Source organism: Quercus robur, chromosome 9 (genome assembly GCF_932294415.1).
Source record: "Quercus robur chromosome 9, dhQueRobu3.1, whole genome shotgun sequence".
Lineage (NCBI taxonomy): Eukaryota > Viridiplantae > Streptophyta > Magnoliopsida > Fagales > Fagaceae > Quercus > Quercus robur.
The window spans coordinates 25,948,468-25,966,297 of NC_065542.1; the positions used below are offsets into that span (position 1 = coordinate 25,948,468).

At 35.4% G+C, this 17,830-nt stretch overlaps 1 protein-coding gene across 1 annotated transcript; it reads left to right on the forward strand.

Annotated features, from left to right (window-relative positions):
- Nucleotides 1-665: 665 nt before the first annotated feature.
- On the forward strand, nt 666-2,779 carry LOC126700884 (uncharacterized). The gene is made up of 2 exons (XM_050399056.1): nt 666-2,642; nt 2,753-2,779. The coding sequence occupies exons 1-2, from the start codon at nt 666-668 to the stop codon at nt 2,777-2,779; spliced, it is 2,004 nt and encodes a 667-aa protein (XP_050255013.1).
- Nucleotides 2,780-17,830: the final 15,051 nt, after the last annotated feature.

The following is a 17,830-nucleotide window of genomic DNA, read 5'->3' on the forward strand; positions in this document are numbered from 1 at the left end:
AAATAATCTTCCAACCTCTGACCCTAGACGAAAACATCGTAAGTATTACAATTTTTAGTCCTCAATACCAACCTTAAATATTAGGTTCCCAAAAAATGATCCTTCAATTTTTTTGTAGGAAAATTTATGGACGCAATGAATTTAGGACCTCCAACACAAGTATGTGAACACTGTGGAGCTCAACTTTGGTATGAGGAGAGAACAATTAAATCTAGAAAGCCTAAGAAGCCTAAATTCAGTTTATGTTGTTCAGAAGGCAGAGTTGAACTTACGTTTTTGAAGGATCCTCCACCTTTTCTTAAAAGATTGCTCAGCATGAGCAATGATCAGAGATCAAATAAATTTCGAGTGGGGATAAGAATCTATAATTCTCTCTTCGCTTTCACTTCTTTGGGAGGTAATATAGATCGTTCAGTGAATAATGGTACTGCTCCATATGTTTTTCGTCTAAATGGCCAAAATTATCATAGAATTGGATCTCTTATTCCTGTTGATGGCCAAAAGACACAATTTGCACAGCTTTATATTTATGATACTAAGAATGAGATTGCAAACAGAATTGATGCCGTTACATCTGCTAATCATAGAAAGATGTGGATATAGATATTGTCATTGGATTATTAAATATGTTAGACAATTGCAATCAATTGGTCAAGTACTTCAGGATGGCTAGGGACAGATTCAATGAGTCTGATATGCATGATGTAAGGATACGGCTTATTGGAAGTCGCAATTATGATTCTAGACAGTATAACTTGCCTGATACTTCTGAAGTTGCTGCTATTATTGTTGGAGATTTAAATACCAAAAATTGTGAAAGGGATATTATTGTTGAAAACCAGAGTTCAGGATTGCAGCGTATATATGGAAGTCATCCGAGCTATATGGCTTTACAATATCCATTGCTTTTTCCTTACGGTGAAGATGGGTATACATCTGATATACCTTATAAGAATTTTGATGGAACAAGATCTAAAAAAAGAGAATCAATAACAATGAGGGAATATTATGCTTTTAGACTTCAACAAAGATCTCATGAAGGTAACACATTGTTGCTTGGTGGAAGGCTTTTTCAACAATTCATAGTCGATGCCTATACTTCCATTGAAGAGGAAAGATTACAATGGGTAAGGCAAAACCAATTGAAATTAAGATCTGAACTATATGGTGGGCTTAAAGATGCTGTGCTTCGTGGTGATACAAATCCAAAAACAGTGGGAAAGCGGATCATCTTACCTTCCTCTTTTACTGGAAGCCCAAGATACATGGCTCAGAATTATCAAGATGCAATGGCTATATGTAGAAGGGTAGGATATCCAGATCTGTTTATGACATTTACTTGCAATCCAAAATGGTCTGAAATCACACAGTGCTTGGAATTTATAGAAGGCCAATATGTTGGGGACCGACCAGATATTGTAACAAGGGTTTTTAAAATAAAGTTGGATGAATTATTACATGATTTGAGGCATGAATCTCATTTTGGAAGAGTCATTGCAATAGTATACACAATCGAATTTCAGAAAAGAGGACTTCTGCATGCACATATTCTCCTTTTCTTGGATCCAAAAGATAAGTGCCCAAGCCCAGCAAACATTGATAGTATTATTACAGCAGAAATACCAGATCCACATGAAGATCCAATTGCTTATGAAGATGTAAAACAGTTTATAATGCATGGGCCATGTGGATATGCAAACCCAAGATCACCTTGTATGGTTAATGATAAATGTACAAAACATTTTCCAAAAATTTTTTATGAAGAGACAACTATCAATGAAGAAGGTTTCCCCATTTATAGAAGAAGACATGATGGGAAGACAATAGTAAAAAATGGAATTACTTTGGATAATCGGTATGTTGTGCCATATAATGTAGACTTATTGGTAAAGTACCAATCACATTTGAATGTAGAATGGTGCAATAGATCTCGATCGATTCAATATTTATTTAAATACATAAATAAGGGACCTGATAGAGTCACAATTGTTTTACAAGAGAATCTGCCAGGTACTGATAATGACGAACAACAACCAAGCATTGTTGTTGATGAGACCAAAGCATATTTGGATTGTAGGTATATTTCAGCTTCTGAAGCATGTTGGAGAATATTTGAATTTCCAATTCAATTTCGAAATCCACCAGTTGAAAGATTAACCTTTCATTTAGAAAATGAAAATCCCATTATATATCCAGAAAATGCAAATTTGGACAACATTTTACAAAGGCCAGGAATCAAAGACACAAAATTTACTGAATGGATGAAAACTAATGAAGCTTTTGAAGATGCTCATGAGTTGACTTATGCTGAATTTCCTACAAAATGGGTATGGCATCAAAATGTTAAGCAATGGAAACGAAGAAAAGGTAGAAAATGTATTGGAAGAGTATATAATGCTTACCCTTCAAGTGGAGATCGATTTTACTTGAGAATGTTGCTTAACATTGTCAAAGGCCCAAAAAACTTTAAAGAGATAATGACTGTAAAAAATATTACTTATCCTACTTACAAAGATGCATGTTATGCACTTGGGCTTCTAGATGATGATAAAGAGTGGCATGAATGCATAAATGAAGCTGCACATTGGGCCAATGGCAAACAATTACGCCAACTATTTGTTACCATACTCATGTTTTGTGAAGTATCTGATCCTTTAATTTTATGGGATTCTAATTGGAAAATTCTTACTAAAGATATACTTAATAGACAAAGACATATCTCCCATTTTCATGATTTGATATTATCTGATAGTCAATTGAAAAATTATGGCTTGTATGAAATTGATCAAATCCTCCAACAATATGGGAAATCTTTGAAAGACTATCCTCAAATGCCTCAGCCAGATGTTGAAAGTTCAAAAACGTGTATAAACACCTTTGAACGTTTAGACCCCCAAATTACAACTTAACCAATTCAAGCAATATGTCAAACAACTAGTGTGCGGAAACTTAACATAAGCTATAATATGGAATTGGTAAAAACTATCTAAGCCGAAATAAAACACAATCCACAGTAGATAATAAAAAGGCAAAGATAGAGAGGAAGGAAGATGCAAACACAAAGACAACACGCGATGTGTTATCGAAGAGGAAACCGAAGCCCTTGGCGTAAAACCTCTCCGCCGCCCTCCAAGCGGTAAACAATCCACTAGAAAATACAGTTGGGATACATGGACACCAATAGACCCTCCAAGCCTAATCTACCCAGTACACCTAAGCCCTCCAAGCTTCTTGCTCCAACGAGGTTGCGCCGAACCTTTTTCTTTTCTAGCTTCTTGGATTCCGCTACTAAACCGTAGCATCAACCAATGAAGATTGGTTCCTTCCTAACTGCTTCTCAGAAATCCAAACAGCTCTCTCACAATAATGATAATGGTGAGAACCAGGTTTGGTATAATGCCTCTCAAGGATTTGACAATGGAGAGGAAGAGAGTTGAGGAATTTGAAGAGACTCTAATGTATAGATTGCGGGTGAATCAATCTTGTTTTTCTTTAGGGTTTATCTCTCAAAATTCTCTCTGGAAGCTCTCTTACAATCGTGGGTAAAATGGGTATTTATACTGGAGTGTGAGAGGAATGTGAAACGTCAGGTTTTACAAAACAGGGGTGGCTCGCGGCTTGACCTCGCGGCTTGACTAAGTCGCGAGATACAGTCGCGAGATAACCGTATGGCCAGTTGTCCTGTTTTGTCCTGTAGTGCTCCAGCTTGCATGACTGTTCACCTTCCAGCATGCTTGGCACGTGTGCTGCGTCTAGTGGCTTGAAGCCGCGAGTCACCAGCGAGGCCAAGCCGCGAGTCTCTGTTTTCTTGCATACTCTTGAGCAATCTTCACTCTATCTCACTCACCACCCTTACATCAAACCCACCTAAATACAGGGTTACTAAATGCTGAATTACAAGCAAATTTGGCACGGAATAAAGCCAATTAGATGGTTGAATAAATTCAACCTTACAATCTCCCCCTTTGGCTATTCCGTGACAAAACCCTAAAACAGACTCTAGACTTAACATGTGAGTTGGGAACAGTTGAACAAAACTCACTCACACCTAACTCTAGAAGCTGTGAAGCACTTGAATCATATGAACATAAGACTCCTAAAACACAACAATACACCATGATCATTGTTAAGCAGAAAATCGTGAAATGCATATGAAACAGGCAATATGAGATCAAGCAAAGATGGAGCTAAGAAACAAACCATGGCTTGATCAACCAAGTTAACACCACAAGGTAGTGATCACAGTGCTCATTCACACTTGGAATGAACACAAGGACATACAAGTTAACAAGCACAAGGCAAGATACTTGTATGAACAACACTTAACCAATGCATAATACACAAGGTATATGCATCTAGGAACAATCCTACAAGGGCACAAGAGTGACAGTACATAAATCAAAATGCAAGACATTTAGATTAAAGTACTGATTTCAACATAGCATAAAGGCTACATTAAGCAAGGTACATACCATAAAGCCTACAAACTATGCATAAAACATTAACCCTAAAAGCTTACAAAAGCACATGGGTACGAAACACAATATCCTGAATAACATCATCAAAATATATAAAAGATTAAACCAAGAGTATAAGTTATGAGTTAGAAACAACTATACACCAAAAACACAGCGTATCAAACCCATAAAAACACTAAAAATCCAACAAACATAAACCTATAAGTTTAGAGGATAAGACTTAAAACAAAAGTATGACAAAAGTATGTGTGTACTCCCCCTATCACTATGCACACTTCCCTTTGAACTTTCTCTCCCTTACTGAATGCTCTCTCCCTTTTTGGCACGAATAGCTAAAGGCTCTCGTCCAACTTTTGTTGAATAGCATCTAGCTGATTCTCCATAGTCTCGAGACGCATTTGGACATGGTTGTTTGTGGAGTAGAGAAGTGCCACAATCTCATCAATGCGTTTCTAAATATGCTCAAGTAAACTTCCCACTCTATCAGTATGAGGAGCAGTTTGTGCTTGCGGAATACTAGCTTGTGAAGCTTCAAGAACAGCACGCAAAGTAGATGTGGTATGTGCAGGTGGCTCTGACTCAGGAGCAGATGGAGTAACCGAAGAGATGTGAGCACTCCTTGGTGTTTTAGAGGAGTGACTTCTACTAGCTTGAAGAGTGAACATGGAAATAGGACGCTGACGGGTCAACATTTTTCCATCTGTAGGAGGAACAATGCCTTCACGAAGAATGAGCTTCATGATGAGACTGCAAAATGGAATAATTCCTCGAGCTGCAGTTCGAACCGCGGTCTTCGTCAAGGTGTAGTAGATGTGAGCACATATATCAATGGGGACTCCTGTAATAAGATCATAAAGGAATAGAGCTCTCCCAAGATTGATGAATGTAGTGTTGGACAGTGGGTAGAGATTGGTGAACATGATCAACTTCAGTGTGGTTAGCTCTGGTGCAAACTTTGCGGTGCTGATGGATGTTCCTGTATTGGATACTTCATGATCGGATCCTAGGATTTGTAGAATTTCTTCAACCTCTGGAGTTCGTTCATCGTAAGGAGTTAGATCCACATTCTGAGGTCTGGTGATACCAAGAAGATCTGCGATGGAGTCTGGGGAAATGCCAAACTCTTTTCCTCTGACCCAGAAAATGAGTTGAACTCCAAGATCAGTTGCATTGGAGAAGCATTCTTTGACTAGCTCATTCATTGGATCATCAAAGTTCCCGAACAAGTTTGCCCAATCTCGTTTCTCAAAAATTCGAGGGATAAAAGTGGTCCCTAAGGTGTTAAACTCCACCACCCGTTCCACTATAGGAGTTGACTTGTAAAAAATGTTTGAGTAGACGTGTGAGGTAAGCGGAGTTCTGAACCTATCCTCATTGGGGTCTTGAGATGCCTGTGATGATAGTCGAGTCCTTTTAGCAACTGGTGTTGCTGGATCGTCAGCAACAATGTCTTTACCCCTGGAAGATCGACGAGACATCTGCAAGAGAACAGGCCCACAGCAAAGAACCAACAACAGTACCACACAAGATAAATGTCAACATGATTCAGTGCTAATAGAAGTAAAAAAATTTCAATACATAAATACAAACTGAAGATAGTGCAGACCCAACCAAACTTCCAACAATACTAAAGAGCACAAAATGACAGGTGCAGCAAAATGGTGATAGCGCACAAAGGCATAGAGAGACAAAAACTGACAGAACTGTCAATGAGATAGGATACCATGACCATGATATGCAAACAGATACAACATTTGAACATTAAGAACAGATATCATAAAACATTCCACAAAAGATATGAACTAGGAAATAAATTTCAAAATGAAGTAACAAAGCATCCAAACTAGAGCACATGGTTGAGAGACACACATTATGTTATCATAAAAACTCAGTAACCCAATACCGAAATCCAACATCAACACTCAAGCAAGTGAAATGAGCAAGTCAAATAAATACCAAACCCATTTAACAAAAGATTTTCAGACTCAACAACAGGCAAATATCAGAATAATGAAAAAGCACATTGTGACCACTCAACATGAAAGCGGATGAAAACAACAACAATCAAAACAAGCCATAATCCTCACACAAAAAGAGGAATATTTCGAACACAATAACAATCACAAATGGTAGTAGAAACATCCATGAAATAGGTAAAAAGAGTTTAAGAAAACAAGACCCATATCTTTTCTTGATGATTTGGATAAGAAATGAAGCACCAATGAGATTTGAAAATGGAATCACAGAGTGTTTGGGAAGGAGATAGTTTAGAGAGAAGATGAACAGTCACAAATGTTCGAGGGAAAACTGAAAAAGATTTAAAAACTGCCCCTATTTTTGCCAAACACGTGTTTTTCGTGACTTGATTAAGTCGCCACAAAGTCGCCAGTTCAAGCCGCCAAAACACTCGAGGACAAAAATTTGAAAAATTTTTCTAAGTGTTTTTCACAACTGGAAGATCTACCCGCGAGTGAGTCGCGATCTGAGCCACGAAAATCTCTGAGTAATCCCCGCAACTGGACCTTCCACTTGCGAACAAGTTGCCAAAAATGACCCGCGAAGATGCGACTGAGACTTGCGACTTGACATATCCGCGACTGAGCCGCCAAAACAGGGCAAAACTGGATTTTTGAAATTTTCAGATTTTTCAAACAAAATACTTTCCAAAAACACCTAAAACACTCAAAAATCTTTTTGTGCTTGAATTAACAAAGATTGAGCATGTGAAAACACATTTCATCAAGTACAATCACACAAATGAATATGGCATTTATTGAACATAAACTTGTGTGTTATGTGTGGATATCAACAATGAGATAGTCCTTAGTCTAATGTGAAACTTCAGTGATCAATTCAACCAAGACATACACAATTAGCACTAGATCATGTGACTCATCTCAATTATAGAAATATGTATATATGACCTCCCACAAAACTTGATAACATAACTTGGAGCTTTACATTTGACTCCACTTTTAATCATAACATTTGATCTTTTTGATCTTTTGAGGCAATCACCTCTCATTGTGAGAGTGATATTTGATATTTCACTTTAATGAACAACCCTTTGACTTTTTGAATAAACATTTTCTTTAATATAAAGTCGCTTACCCTTTTTCCTGGTCGAATACTAGAATGTGCGACAGGCTTTTGCAGCTTAATATTTCTTTTCATTTGGAGATTTACATTTGGTGAGCTCTTTTTAGCAAAAACATAAATAAATAGTGGGAAGATATATAGACACAAGTCTATGCATGTCTCTAGATCAACATAACCATTCACTAATCATTCATGACAAGTTTGAAGATCTATTTACAACAATCACATAGATTTCAAGATTTTTCCCACAGTGATATGAGTGCATGAAAACAAACAATGCTCGAAAATGCACAAAGCCATTAGCACAAAGGTACAAGGCAAAACAAGTTTTGAGACAAAAGCTCAACAAAGTCAATCAAGCTTTTTGATTTTCTAATTTTTATGTGATTTTTGGATTTTTGACACTAAAAGCAAAAAGATTGATAAAACAAAATTAAAAATATGCACAAGTAGACAAGCTAACAACCAACAGCAAAAACTGCAAGCAAACAAACAAACATCGTCACAAAGCATAGGAAGTATTAATGCATGGACATGTTGTAATGCTTATGCATGAGTACCCTTTTTCACCCACACGTCACTTGCGTTTTGGGTGATTTCCTTATAGGATTGGGTACGGGAGTTAGGGCTTTCAAACCTTCGTGAAAAGCTTTCCAAGCAGTTGGTGAATGCACCAATCATCTTCATCACATTCATCATTCCGGGATCACCATTCTGATCTCTAGATTAATCACCTGCCCAATTTCTTCTATCATTTCTAGGTCCTCTTAACCTTTGAGGAGTTGCACTATTCTTTGCTCTCAGCTTTTGGCAATTTGGTCGAGTATGTCCTTGAAGTCCGCAATAATGACACACATAAGTTGCTCTAGGACCTCTTTGTGGTCGTGGGCGTGACTTGGCACGAGATTCAGACCTGCCCACAGATTGATTACGGGGATTCAACATCCGTTGGTTCACCACATTCTTCTTCTCCTCCATCTTAAGCTTCTCTTCATTAAGGTCAACTACAACTGGATCTTTGGCCTTTACAAACTTCACTTCTTTAGTGACATTTCCATATGAGCTACTTCCTCTGGTATATCCCAATCTGGATTTGTCTGAAAAGCTCTTTTGAGATGAAATAACATCATCTAGCTTCTTGGTGGTGACCCTCTCTATTTTAGCATTTGCTTGCACAACCTCATGCTCAAGAAATCTCACTTTTGTGTAAGTTTCGGACAGCTTACCATTCAGTGTTTTTATCTCACATATGGCCGCCCTATATCGGATTAGGAGACTTTTGTAGTCCTCCTCTGCCTTTTTCATTTTTCTCACAGCAGCCTTGGCCACCCTTGTGTACTCACCTGACTTCTCCAAGAGTGAGTTATAATTCTCTTGAAGATTTGCTGTGCTTTCATCTTCTTCAGCATCTGATTCTTCAACAATTCCCAGTGATTCATCATCACTATGTTCTTCAAGGTCTCATACAAGCAGATTCAACTCATCTGAAGACTCAACATGAGCAATAGTCATAAAAGCCGAATAGTTCCCCTCTCCATCACAGCTTTCTTCAAATTCTAAGTCAGATGAATCTGAGTCACTCAATGTCGTGGCATACACTTTGTCTTTCGATTTCAAATAATTCGGACATTCCTTCTTAAAGTGTCCATACCCGTTATATTCGAAGCAAGTGACACCTTGTGTAGGTTGGGATTCTTTTCCATCTTTCTTTTTGAATTCCCTTTTCTCCCTTCCAGAACTTTGGAATTTTCTTTTATCATCAAATTTGCCATTATTTTTGAATTTCAAGAACTTTTTGAAATTTTTGACAAGGTATGCAACATCTTTGTCAACCACATCTTCTCCCGATGAGTCTTGATCTTCCACCTTCTCATTAATGGTCTTAAGAGCAAGAGATTTACTCTTCCGTTGATTGAGCAGCGACATCTCATAAGTCTGAAGAGAACCAACCAGCTCCTGGACTTTGATGTTATCAAGGTCCTTGCTCTCTTCAATCGCCGTCACTTTAGCATGAAAACTTTCCGGCAATGATCGAAGGATCTTCCTTATGATTTTTGAATCCTCCGTTTTCTCCCCCAAGTTGAACTTGCTAACAACCACCTCATTTAGCTTCCCATAGAAAGAGTCAAAAGACTCATTCTCACTCATTTTGAGCTCTTCAAACCGAGTGGTTAGCATTTGCAACTTGGTGTCTTTCACTTTCTTCGTGCCTTCATAGGTGGTTTCCAAAATCTCCCATGCTTCTTTGGCAACGGTAATGTGAGAAATCCTGTGAAATTCATCTGGAGACACGCCACAGAAAATAGCATTGAGTGCTTTACTGTTAGCATTAGATGCAGCAAGTGCTGCCTTATCCCAAGTGGATTTGGCTGCCTCAGGTCTGGTCCAACCAATCTCAACAGCATCCTAAACAGATTCATCAATAGAACACAGAAAAGCTCTCATGCGAACCTTCCAAAAAGCATAATTACTACCATCAAAATATGGAGGCGCATTTAGGGATTGAGACCGATCCATCTCAAAAGGGAGTCAAGGATTACACAATGGTAATGAAACCAATAACAGTGTACCCGCTCTAATACCAATTGAAAGTTCAAAAACGTGTATAAACACCTTTGAACGTTTAGACCCCCAAATTACAACTTAACCAATTCAAGCAATATTTCAAACAACTAGTGTGTGGAAACTTAACATAAGCTATAATATGAAATTGGTAAAAACTATCTAAGCCGAAATAAAACACAATCTACAGTAGATAATAAAAAGGCAAAGATAGAGAGGAAGGAAGATGCAAACACAAAGACAACACGCGATGTGTTATCGAAGAGGAAACCGAAGCCCTCAGCGTAAAACCTCTCCGCCACTCTCCAAGCGGTAAACAATCCACTAGAAAATACAGTTGGGATACATGGACACCAATAGACCCTCCAAGCCTAATCTACCCAGTGCACCTAAGCCCTCCAAGCTTCTTGCTCCAACGAGGTTGCGCCGAACCTTTTTCTTTTCTAGCTTCCCGGATTCCGCTACTAGACCGTAGCATCAACCAATGAAGATTGGTTCTTTCCTAACTGCTTCTCAGAAATCCAAACAGCTCTCTCACAATAATGATAATGGTGAGAACCAGGTTTGGTATAATGCCTCTCAAGGATTTGACAATGGAAAGGAAGAGAGTTGAGGAATTTGAAGAGACTCTAATGTATAGATTTTGGGTGAATCAATCTTGTTTTTCTTTAGGGTTTATCTCTCAAAATTCTCTCTGGAAGCTCTCTTACAATCGTGGGTAAAATGGGTATTTATACTGGAGTGTGAGAGGAATGTGAAACGTCAGGTTTTACAAAACAGGGGTGGCTCGCGGCTTAACCTCGCGGCTTGACTAAGTCGCGAGATAACCGTATAGCCAGTTGTCCTGTTTTGTCCTGTAGTGCTCCAGTTTGTATGACTGTTCACCTTCCAGCATGCTTGGCACGTGTGCTGCGTCTGGCAGCTTGAAGCCGCGAGTCACCCGCGAGGCCAAGCCGCGAGTCTCTGTTTTCTTGCACACTCTTGAGCAATCTTCACTCTATCTCACTCACCACCCTTACATCAAACCCACCTAAATACAGGGTTACTAAATGCTGAATTACAAGCAAATTTGGCACGGAATAAAGCCAATTAGATGGTTGAATAAATTCAACCTTACAGATGTAAATATTCTTATTCATAAAGGAAATAGACTTATTGAAGAAGAAATGTCATATAATATAGGAAGTTTGCAAAGAGAACATGAGATCTTGATTTCTGGCCTCAACAATGAATAAAGAAATATCTATAATTCTATAATGGAAGCTGTTTTTTCTGAAAGTGGGGGCATGTTTTTTGTCTATGGTCATGGTGGAACGGGAAAAACATACCTTTATAGAACAATTTTGGCTGCTGTAAGATCAAAAGGAAAAATTGCTCTTGCAGTTGCTTCTTCAGGTATTGCTGCTCTTTTACTTCCTGGTGGCCGGACAGCACATGCACGATTCCACATCCCGATTAATGTTAATGATGAGTCAACCTGTGAAATAAAGCAAAAAACACAGATAGCAGAACTTCTTTTGAAAACAAGTATAATACTTTGGGATGAGGCACCAATGGCAAACAGAAATTGCTTTGAAGCTGTTAATCGCAGCCTTCAAGATATACTGCAAATTGAAGATCCAACGAATTTGAAAAAACCTTTTGGTGGCAAAGTTGTGGTTTTAGGTGGTGATTTTCGGCAAATACTTCCAGTTGTGAAAAAGGGAAGACGTGAAGATATTGTCCAATCTACAATTTGTCAGTCACACTTATGAAATTATTGTCATGTGTTTAAACTACAACAAAATATGAGACTTATGCAGAACAATATGAGTGAAATAGAAGAATTATCTGTACAAGACTTTAGTGAATGGATTTTAAAAATAGGTAATGGTGATTTGGGAGAAGTTGATGGTGACAATAACATTACAATTCCTCATGATCTAATCATCCAACCTACACAAAATCCACTGGAAGATATTATTAATAGCACATACCCTGATTTGGATGCTCAATACATGGATGCAAGTTACATTGAAGAAAGGGCAATTCTTGGCCCTACAAATGAAGTTGTAGAGATGTTAAATGACTACATAATCTCATCAATAAATGGAGTAGAACATGAATATTTGAGTTCAGATTCTATTTGCAAGGCTTCTTTGAATGTTCTTGATCAAGACATTTTATACCCTATTGAGTTTTTAAACAGCTTAAGATTTCCAGGATGGCCAAATCATAAGTTGACATTAAAAGTAGGCTTACCTATTATGTTGCTTAGAAACTTGAACCAGAATGAAGGGCTTTGTAATGGAACAAGGCTGATTATTACAAAGTTGGCTACATGGGTTATAGAAGCAAAAATTATTACTGGCACTAATATAGGCACATGCGTGTTCATTCCGAGGATAACATTATCTCCAACTGATTCGAAATGGCCTTTTGTTCTAAACAGGAGATAATTCCCAATTTCTGTGTGTTTTGCAATGACAATAAATAAAAGCCACGGACAGTTATTGAAACATGTGGGAGTTTATTTGCCTTAACCAGTTTTCAGTCATGGGCAATTGTATGTTGCAGTTTCTAGAGTAACAAGCAGAAATGGGTTGAAGTTCCGTATAATTAATGATGAAACTGATCAAAGTTGTGAAACAAAAAACATTGTGTACAAGGAGGTTTTCACCAAACTTATTTAAGTTGTTTGTCATATAAGGTAAAATAAATTTATATGTTAAAAGGTCATTTATACATCTGTACAACTCTTCCTTTTTAGTTCTTATTTAAATTGTTGCGGTGTCTTTACATCCTTTAGGCATACAAAATACATTGTCTTTCAAACTTCAGCTCAAACTTACAATTGTAATGGTATAATATTTGTAGTACTTAACATGTTGAAAAATCACTTTAACTGCTATAACAATTGTATGGTCTATGATTAAATGGAAACAAACCTCATTCATTTAAAAAATTCAAACCAATATGGTTTTTGACTTAAATAGTTACTAGAATTAAAAAATAATAATTACGTGTGTCTTGCAACTTTAAAAATAAGAGACTTATTAATGTGTTTGAGTTTATTTATTTATTTATTATTATTCTACCTGGTTACTGCTAAAAAATGAAACTATAAATTAAATGTTTGATTACTATCGAAATGCCATCACTTTATTTCACTAATTATCATATTGAATGATGTATGCAGCCAAAGGTCAAAAACTTAAAGATGATGGAGTTCAGTTTTCTTAATCAGCTTTCAAACAAGAGTGGCAAGTCCAAAATCAAAATTAGAGTATCAAGGATGTGGGATGCTGTAAATAGAAACAATCAAGAAATTATTAGTTCAGATATGATTCTTATTGATGAACAAGTTTGTATAAGTTTAAAAAAAAACACAGCAAAACATTTCTTATACATTATATATATTATTCACTTTATATACATTCAACTAGCATCTTTTGCTTGTAGAATAATGCAATACATTCTACCATTCATAAGAATATTTCAAAAAAACTCAAACCTTTTCTGAAAGAAGGGCAGCTGTATGCATTATCAAATTTTGAAGTTGGTAATTGCAATGAATTCTATAGGCCAATTCAAAATGAGCATAAGATCATATTCTTGCCAACAACCAACATTCAAAAATTAACAGAAAATTAACAGAAACTGAAGTCAATATACCTCATCATAAATTTGAATTTGTTGACTACAACACCATCGTTCAACGACTTAACAACCATGTCCAGGTGGATTCCAGTTAGCTCAACTGGTAAAGTCTCTGATAGATGCATAAGAGATCTGGGGTTCAATCTCCGTCTACACCAAAAACTGATTGGTGTCTTGATCTGGTAATAAAGAGCTATTATTAGGAGCGGACGCCATAGGTTGAAACTCTCTCAAAAAAAAAAAAAAAAAAAAAAAAAAAAAAAAAAACCATGTCCAGCTATCAGGTATTAAATTGACTGAATATAAATTTTGCATTCTATTATTGTTAGAAAATCTTACATTATATTGTTGTTATATAAAGTACATTATATCATTATCATAAATGAAAATAACTAACATTAGAATTTTTATGATGCATAGATATTATTGCAAAAGTGGTTGCTATCGGTCCAAATGAACATCCTACCATTAAAGGATCAAAAGTTGCAATGAGAAACATAACTGTGATGACTATACAGTACGTTTTAATTCTTACAAGATCTAATACATTAAATATATATAATATAAATTTACATTAATAACAATATTTGAACAGAGGAAATAAAATAAAGCTTACCCTTTGGGGACCAATTGCAAATAAAATTGATGATAATAACCTCTTCAAAAGGAATCCGGGGCCTTTTATTATAGTTGCTACATGTCTAATTGTGAAAACTTTTAAAGGTCAGTACATTGTTTCTTTTATTTGCATATTCATAACTACATTAATAAATTATATGTGCATTTTAAAAAATTCCTCCATATAAATGTAGGGGAATATAACTTATCATCTACAAGCGGAACAAAAATTTATATAAATTTGGAGATTCCAGAGACTTCTGCGTTTATGGATCAGTAAGTAATCTATATCTTTTTAGCAATATATGTTATATAATATTTTACAGTATACGCAAGCTTATACTAACTTCTTTATGTTACAATCATAGGGAAGTGAAAAATGATCATCTTATAGAAGAGCTGCCAAGACAATTTAAGCCACAGAGAACAATTGAAGAAGAGATGAACAATAGCAGAAGAACCGTAATTGAAATATTAAACATGGTCTGGAACTTTGAAAATAAGGTAAGGGAAAAGTTTTTCAAAAGAAAAATCCTAAAATGAAATTGACAATGGCATGTTAAATTTTACAAATAAATCATTCAATAAATTTGAAATTCCAGGAGACTATCTTCACCTGCCATGGAAAGATTACAAAAATTGAAACAGCTTTTGGTTGGTACTTTATGTCATGCGAAACATGTCGTAGAAAGGTTAAACCAAGAGGTGAACATTTGTGGTGTGATCGTTGTAACAAACTGGCAGGCTTCCCAATCCCAATGTATGTATAATATAAAAGTATAAATATATATATATATATATAAAGAAAAGTGAAAAAAAAAATTAATTAAAATTATATCTACCATGCCTTCTTTCAGGTATAGAATTGAATTGAAAGTTGAAGATGACACAGGATTGACAACATTCATTTTATTTGATTCTATGGCTGAAAAATTACTCCATATATCAGCAAAAGAACTTATAAATAAATGTTCACAGGTGAGAATTTGAAATTCACAAATAGTACTTAATATATTCTTTAGTATAATTGATCTTACAATTTATGTCCTACTATTTCTACAAGGTACCTGAAGAGTTTGACTTGCCTATGCAAATAGCAAACCTAATTGGGAAAACATTTGTCTTCCAATTGGAACTCAATGATTATAACCTCAAACAAGGATGGGAGATCTACACAGTAAAGAAAGTTTTTGATCCTGTTATGCAGATTGACAATTCAGTTAAACTTGATCAAATAATTTATGTGAGTACTTTTATATTAAATTTAAATAAAAAATTTAGATTTTTTTAATGTTACTTATTCATATCAGAATAAAATTTACACCATATTCTTTTAACAGTATTATATGAGCGATGCTACAAATGATTCTGACAACAACTGACCAAGTGAAAAAGATGCTAATCCTACAAATGATGCAAGTGATGTACAGCTCACACCTATTGCAGATCGACAAAAGAGGAAAAGGAAACAAAAACTCCTTTAATATGTTGAAGCTTATGTTACAAATTATTTCAACTTTTCTTACAATAATGCAATCACCATTAGGAAGGTGTTCTGCTCTCTGTTGGGAATAGACAAATGACCTTACAAAATAGTTAACGAAGGAATAGGTGGTGTTAAATATTCTGAGAATTTGATGTTAATGGTTTTGTCTACGTGTGTATTGGTTATATTTGATGGATGCATGTTGTCCACCTGTTGTATTGGTCTTACTTGATGTATAAATGATGGTCCACCTGTTGTTTTCTCATGTTTTTGGCAATTTACTAGTTTTGCATGATTGTCCACCTGTTGTATTGGTTTCAATTAATGGATGCATGATAGTCCACCTGTTGATTTCTCATGATAGTCTACGTGTTGTTCTTACTGACTAATGTTTCTTTGAACTTTCTTTGCCTTTTGCTTTTACTTTTCATCAAAGAAGAGACTTTACCTTTTGTTAAAAGTGTGGAAGTGTAACAAGTGATCTGCGGTCTACAACTACAAACTTATTATTACTATTATTATTAATATAATTATCACCATGAAATCTATTAAGTATTATCTATGTATTATTCATCCAAAAAAAAAAATTCATCAAAAGTATTATCTATGTATGTTCTTTTATTTATGAATTATACTAGGATCACATAAATGGGCACAACTTTGTGTCACATAGTGAGTTGTGATTGGTAAAAATATGTTCTCACATGGCCCATTAACACATCTTTGTCAATTACAACTCGTCATATGACGAATTGTAGTACAAAATTGTACCCATTTATGTGGTTCTAGCATAACTCTTTATTTATTATTAACGAGCTGGCACTTTATTTATTATTTATCTGTTGGGAATAGATAAATGACCTTACAAAATAGTTAACGAAGGAATAGGTGGTGTTAAATATTCTAAGAATTTGATGTTAATGGTTTTGTCTACGTGTGTATTGGTTATATTTGATGGATGCATGTTGTCCACTTGTTGTATTGGTCTTACTTGATGTATAAATGATGGTCCACCTGTTGTTTTCTCATGTTTTTGGCAATTTACTGGTTTTGCAAGATTGTCCACTTGTTGTATTGGTTTCAATTGATTGACGCATGATAGTCCACCTGTTGATTTCTCATGATAGTCTACGTGTTGTTCTTACTGACTAATATTTCTTTGAACTTTCTTTGCCTATTGCTTTTACTTTTCTTCAAAGAAGAGACTTCACCTTTTGTTAAAAGTGTGGAAGTGTGCCCTGACCCACTTGAACCCTTTTTTTTTTAATTTAATTTTTATTTATTTATTTTAGGTAATTTTTATTATTCATCCCAAAAAAAATCATCAAAAGTATTATCTATGCATTTTCTTTTATTTATGAATTATGCTAGGACTACATAAATGGGCACAACTTTGTATCATATGGTGAGTTGTGATTGGTAAATGCATGTTCTCATATGGCCCATTGACACATCTTTACCAATTACAACTTGTCATGTGGCAAGTTGTAGTACAAAATTATGCCCATTTATGTGATCCTAGCACAACTCTTTATTTATTATTAATGAGTTGACACTTTAATCAGAAGGTTAAACATATATGTAAATTATCATTTTAAATATTTGCAACAAATTATATAGATTTTGAATAATGAATATATAAAAATTAGAGGCAAACCAAAATCGTACACCAGTATTAATTGGTATCGAAATATTTTGTTTTTTTTATCAAATTGAAATGGTCTCGGTATGGTATTGACTCCTTTGTGCTATACTATGCAGCATATCTATTGAAAACGCACTATAATAGACTCTATAATAATATATTTAATTTTTATATTTAATATGTTTGCACAAAAAAATTACTATAACCCTATATATAGTAATTTTAATGTGTTTATAATACGTAATATTGGAAAAGTAAGTCGTACGCCTACCTAGCACAAATTTAAACAATCTTATCCTATCA

Coding starts and splice junctions, on each gene's coding strand:
- LOC126700884 (XM_050399056.1), top strand. CDS start 666: ATGGCTAGGGACAGATTCAATGAGTCTGATATGCATGATGTAAGGATA. Junction 2,643..2,752: donor CCATACTCATGTTTTGTGAA/GTATCTGATCCT, acceptor ATTATCTGATAG/TCAATTGAAAAATTATGGCT.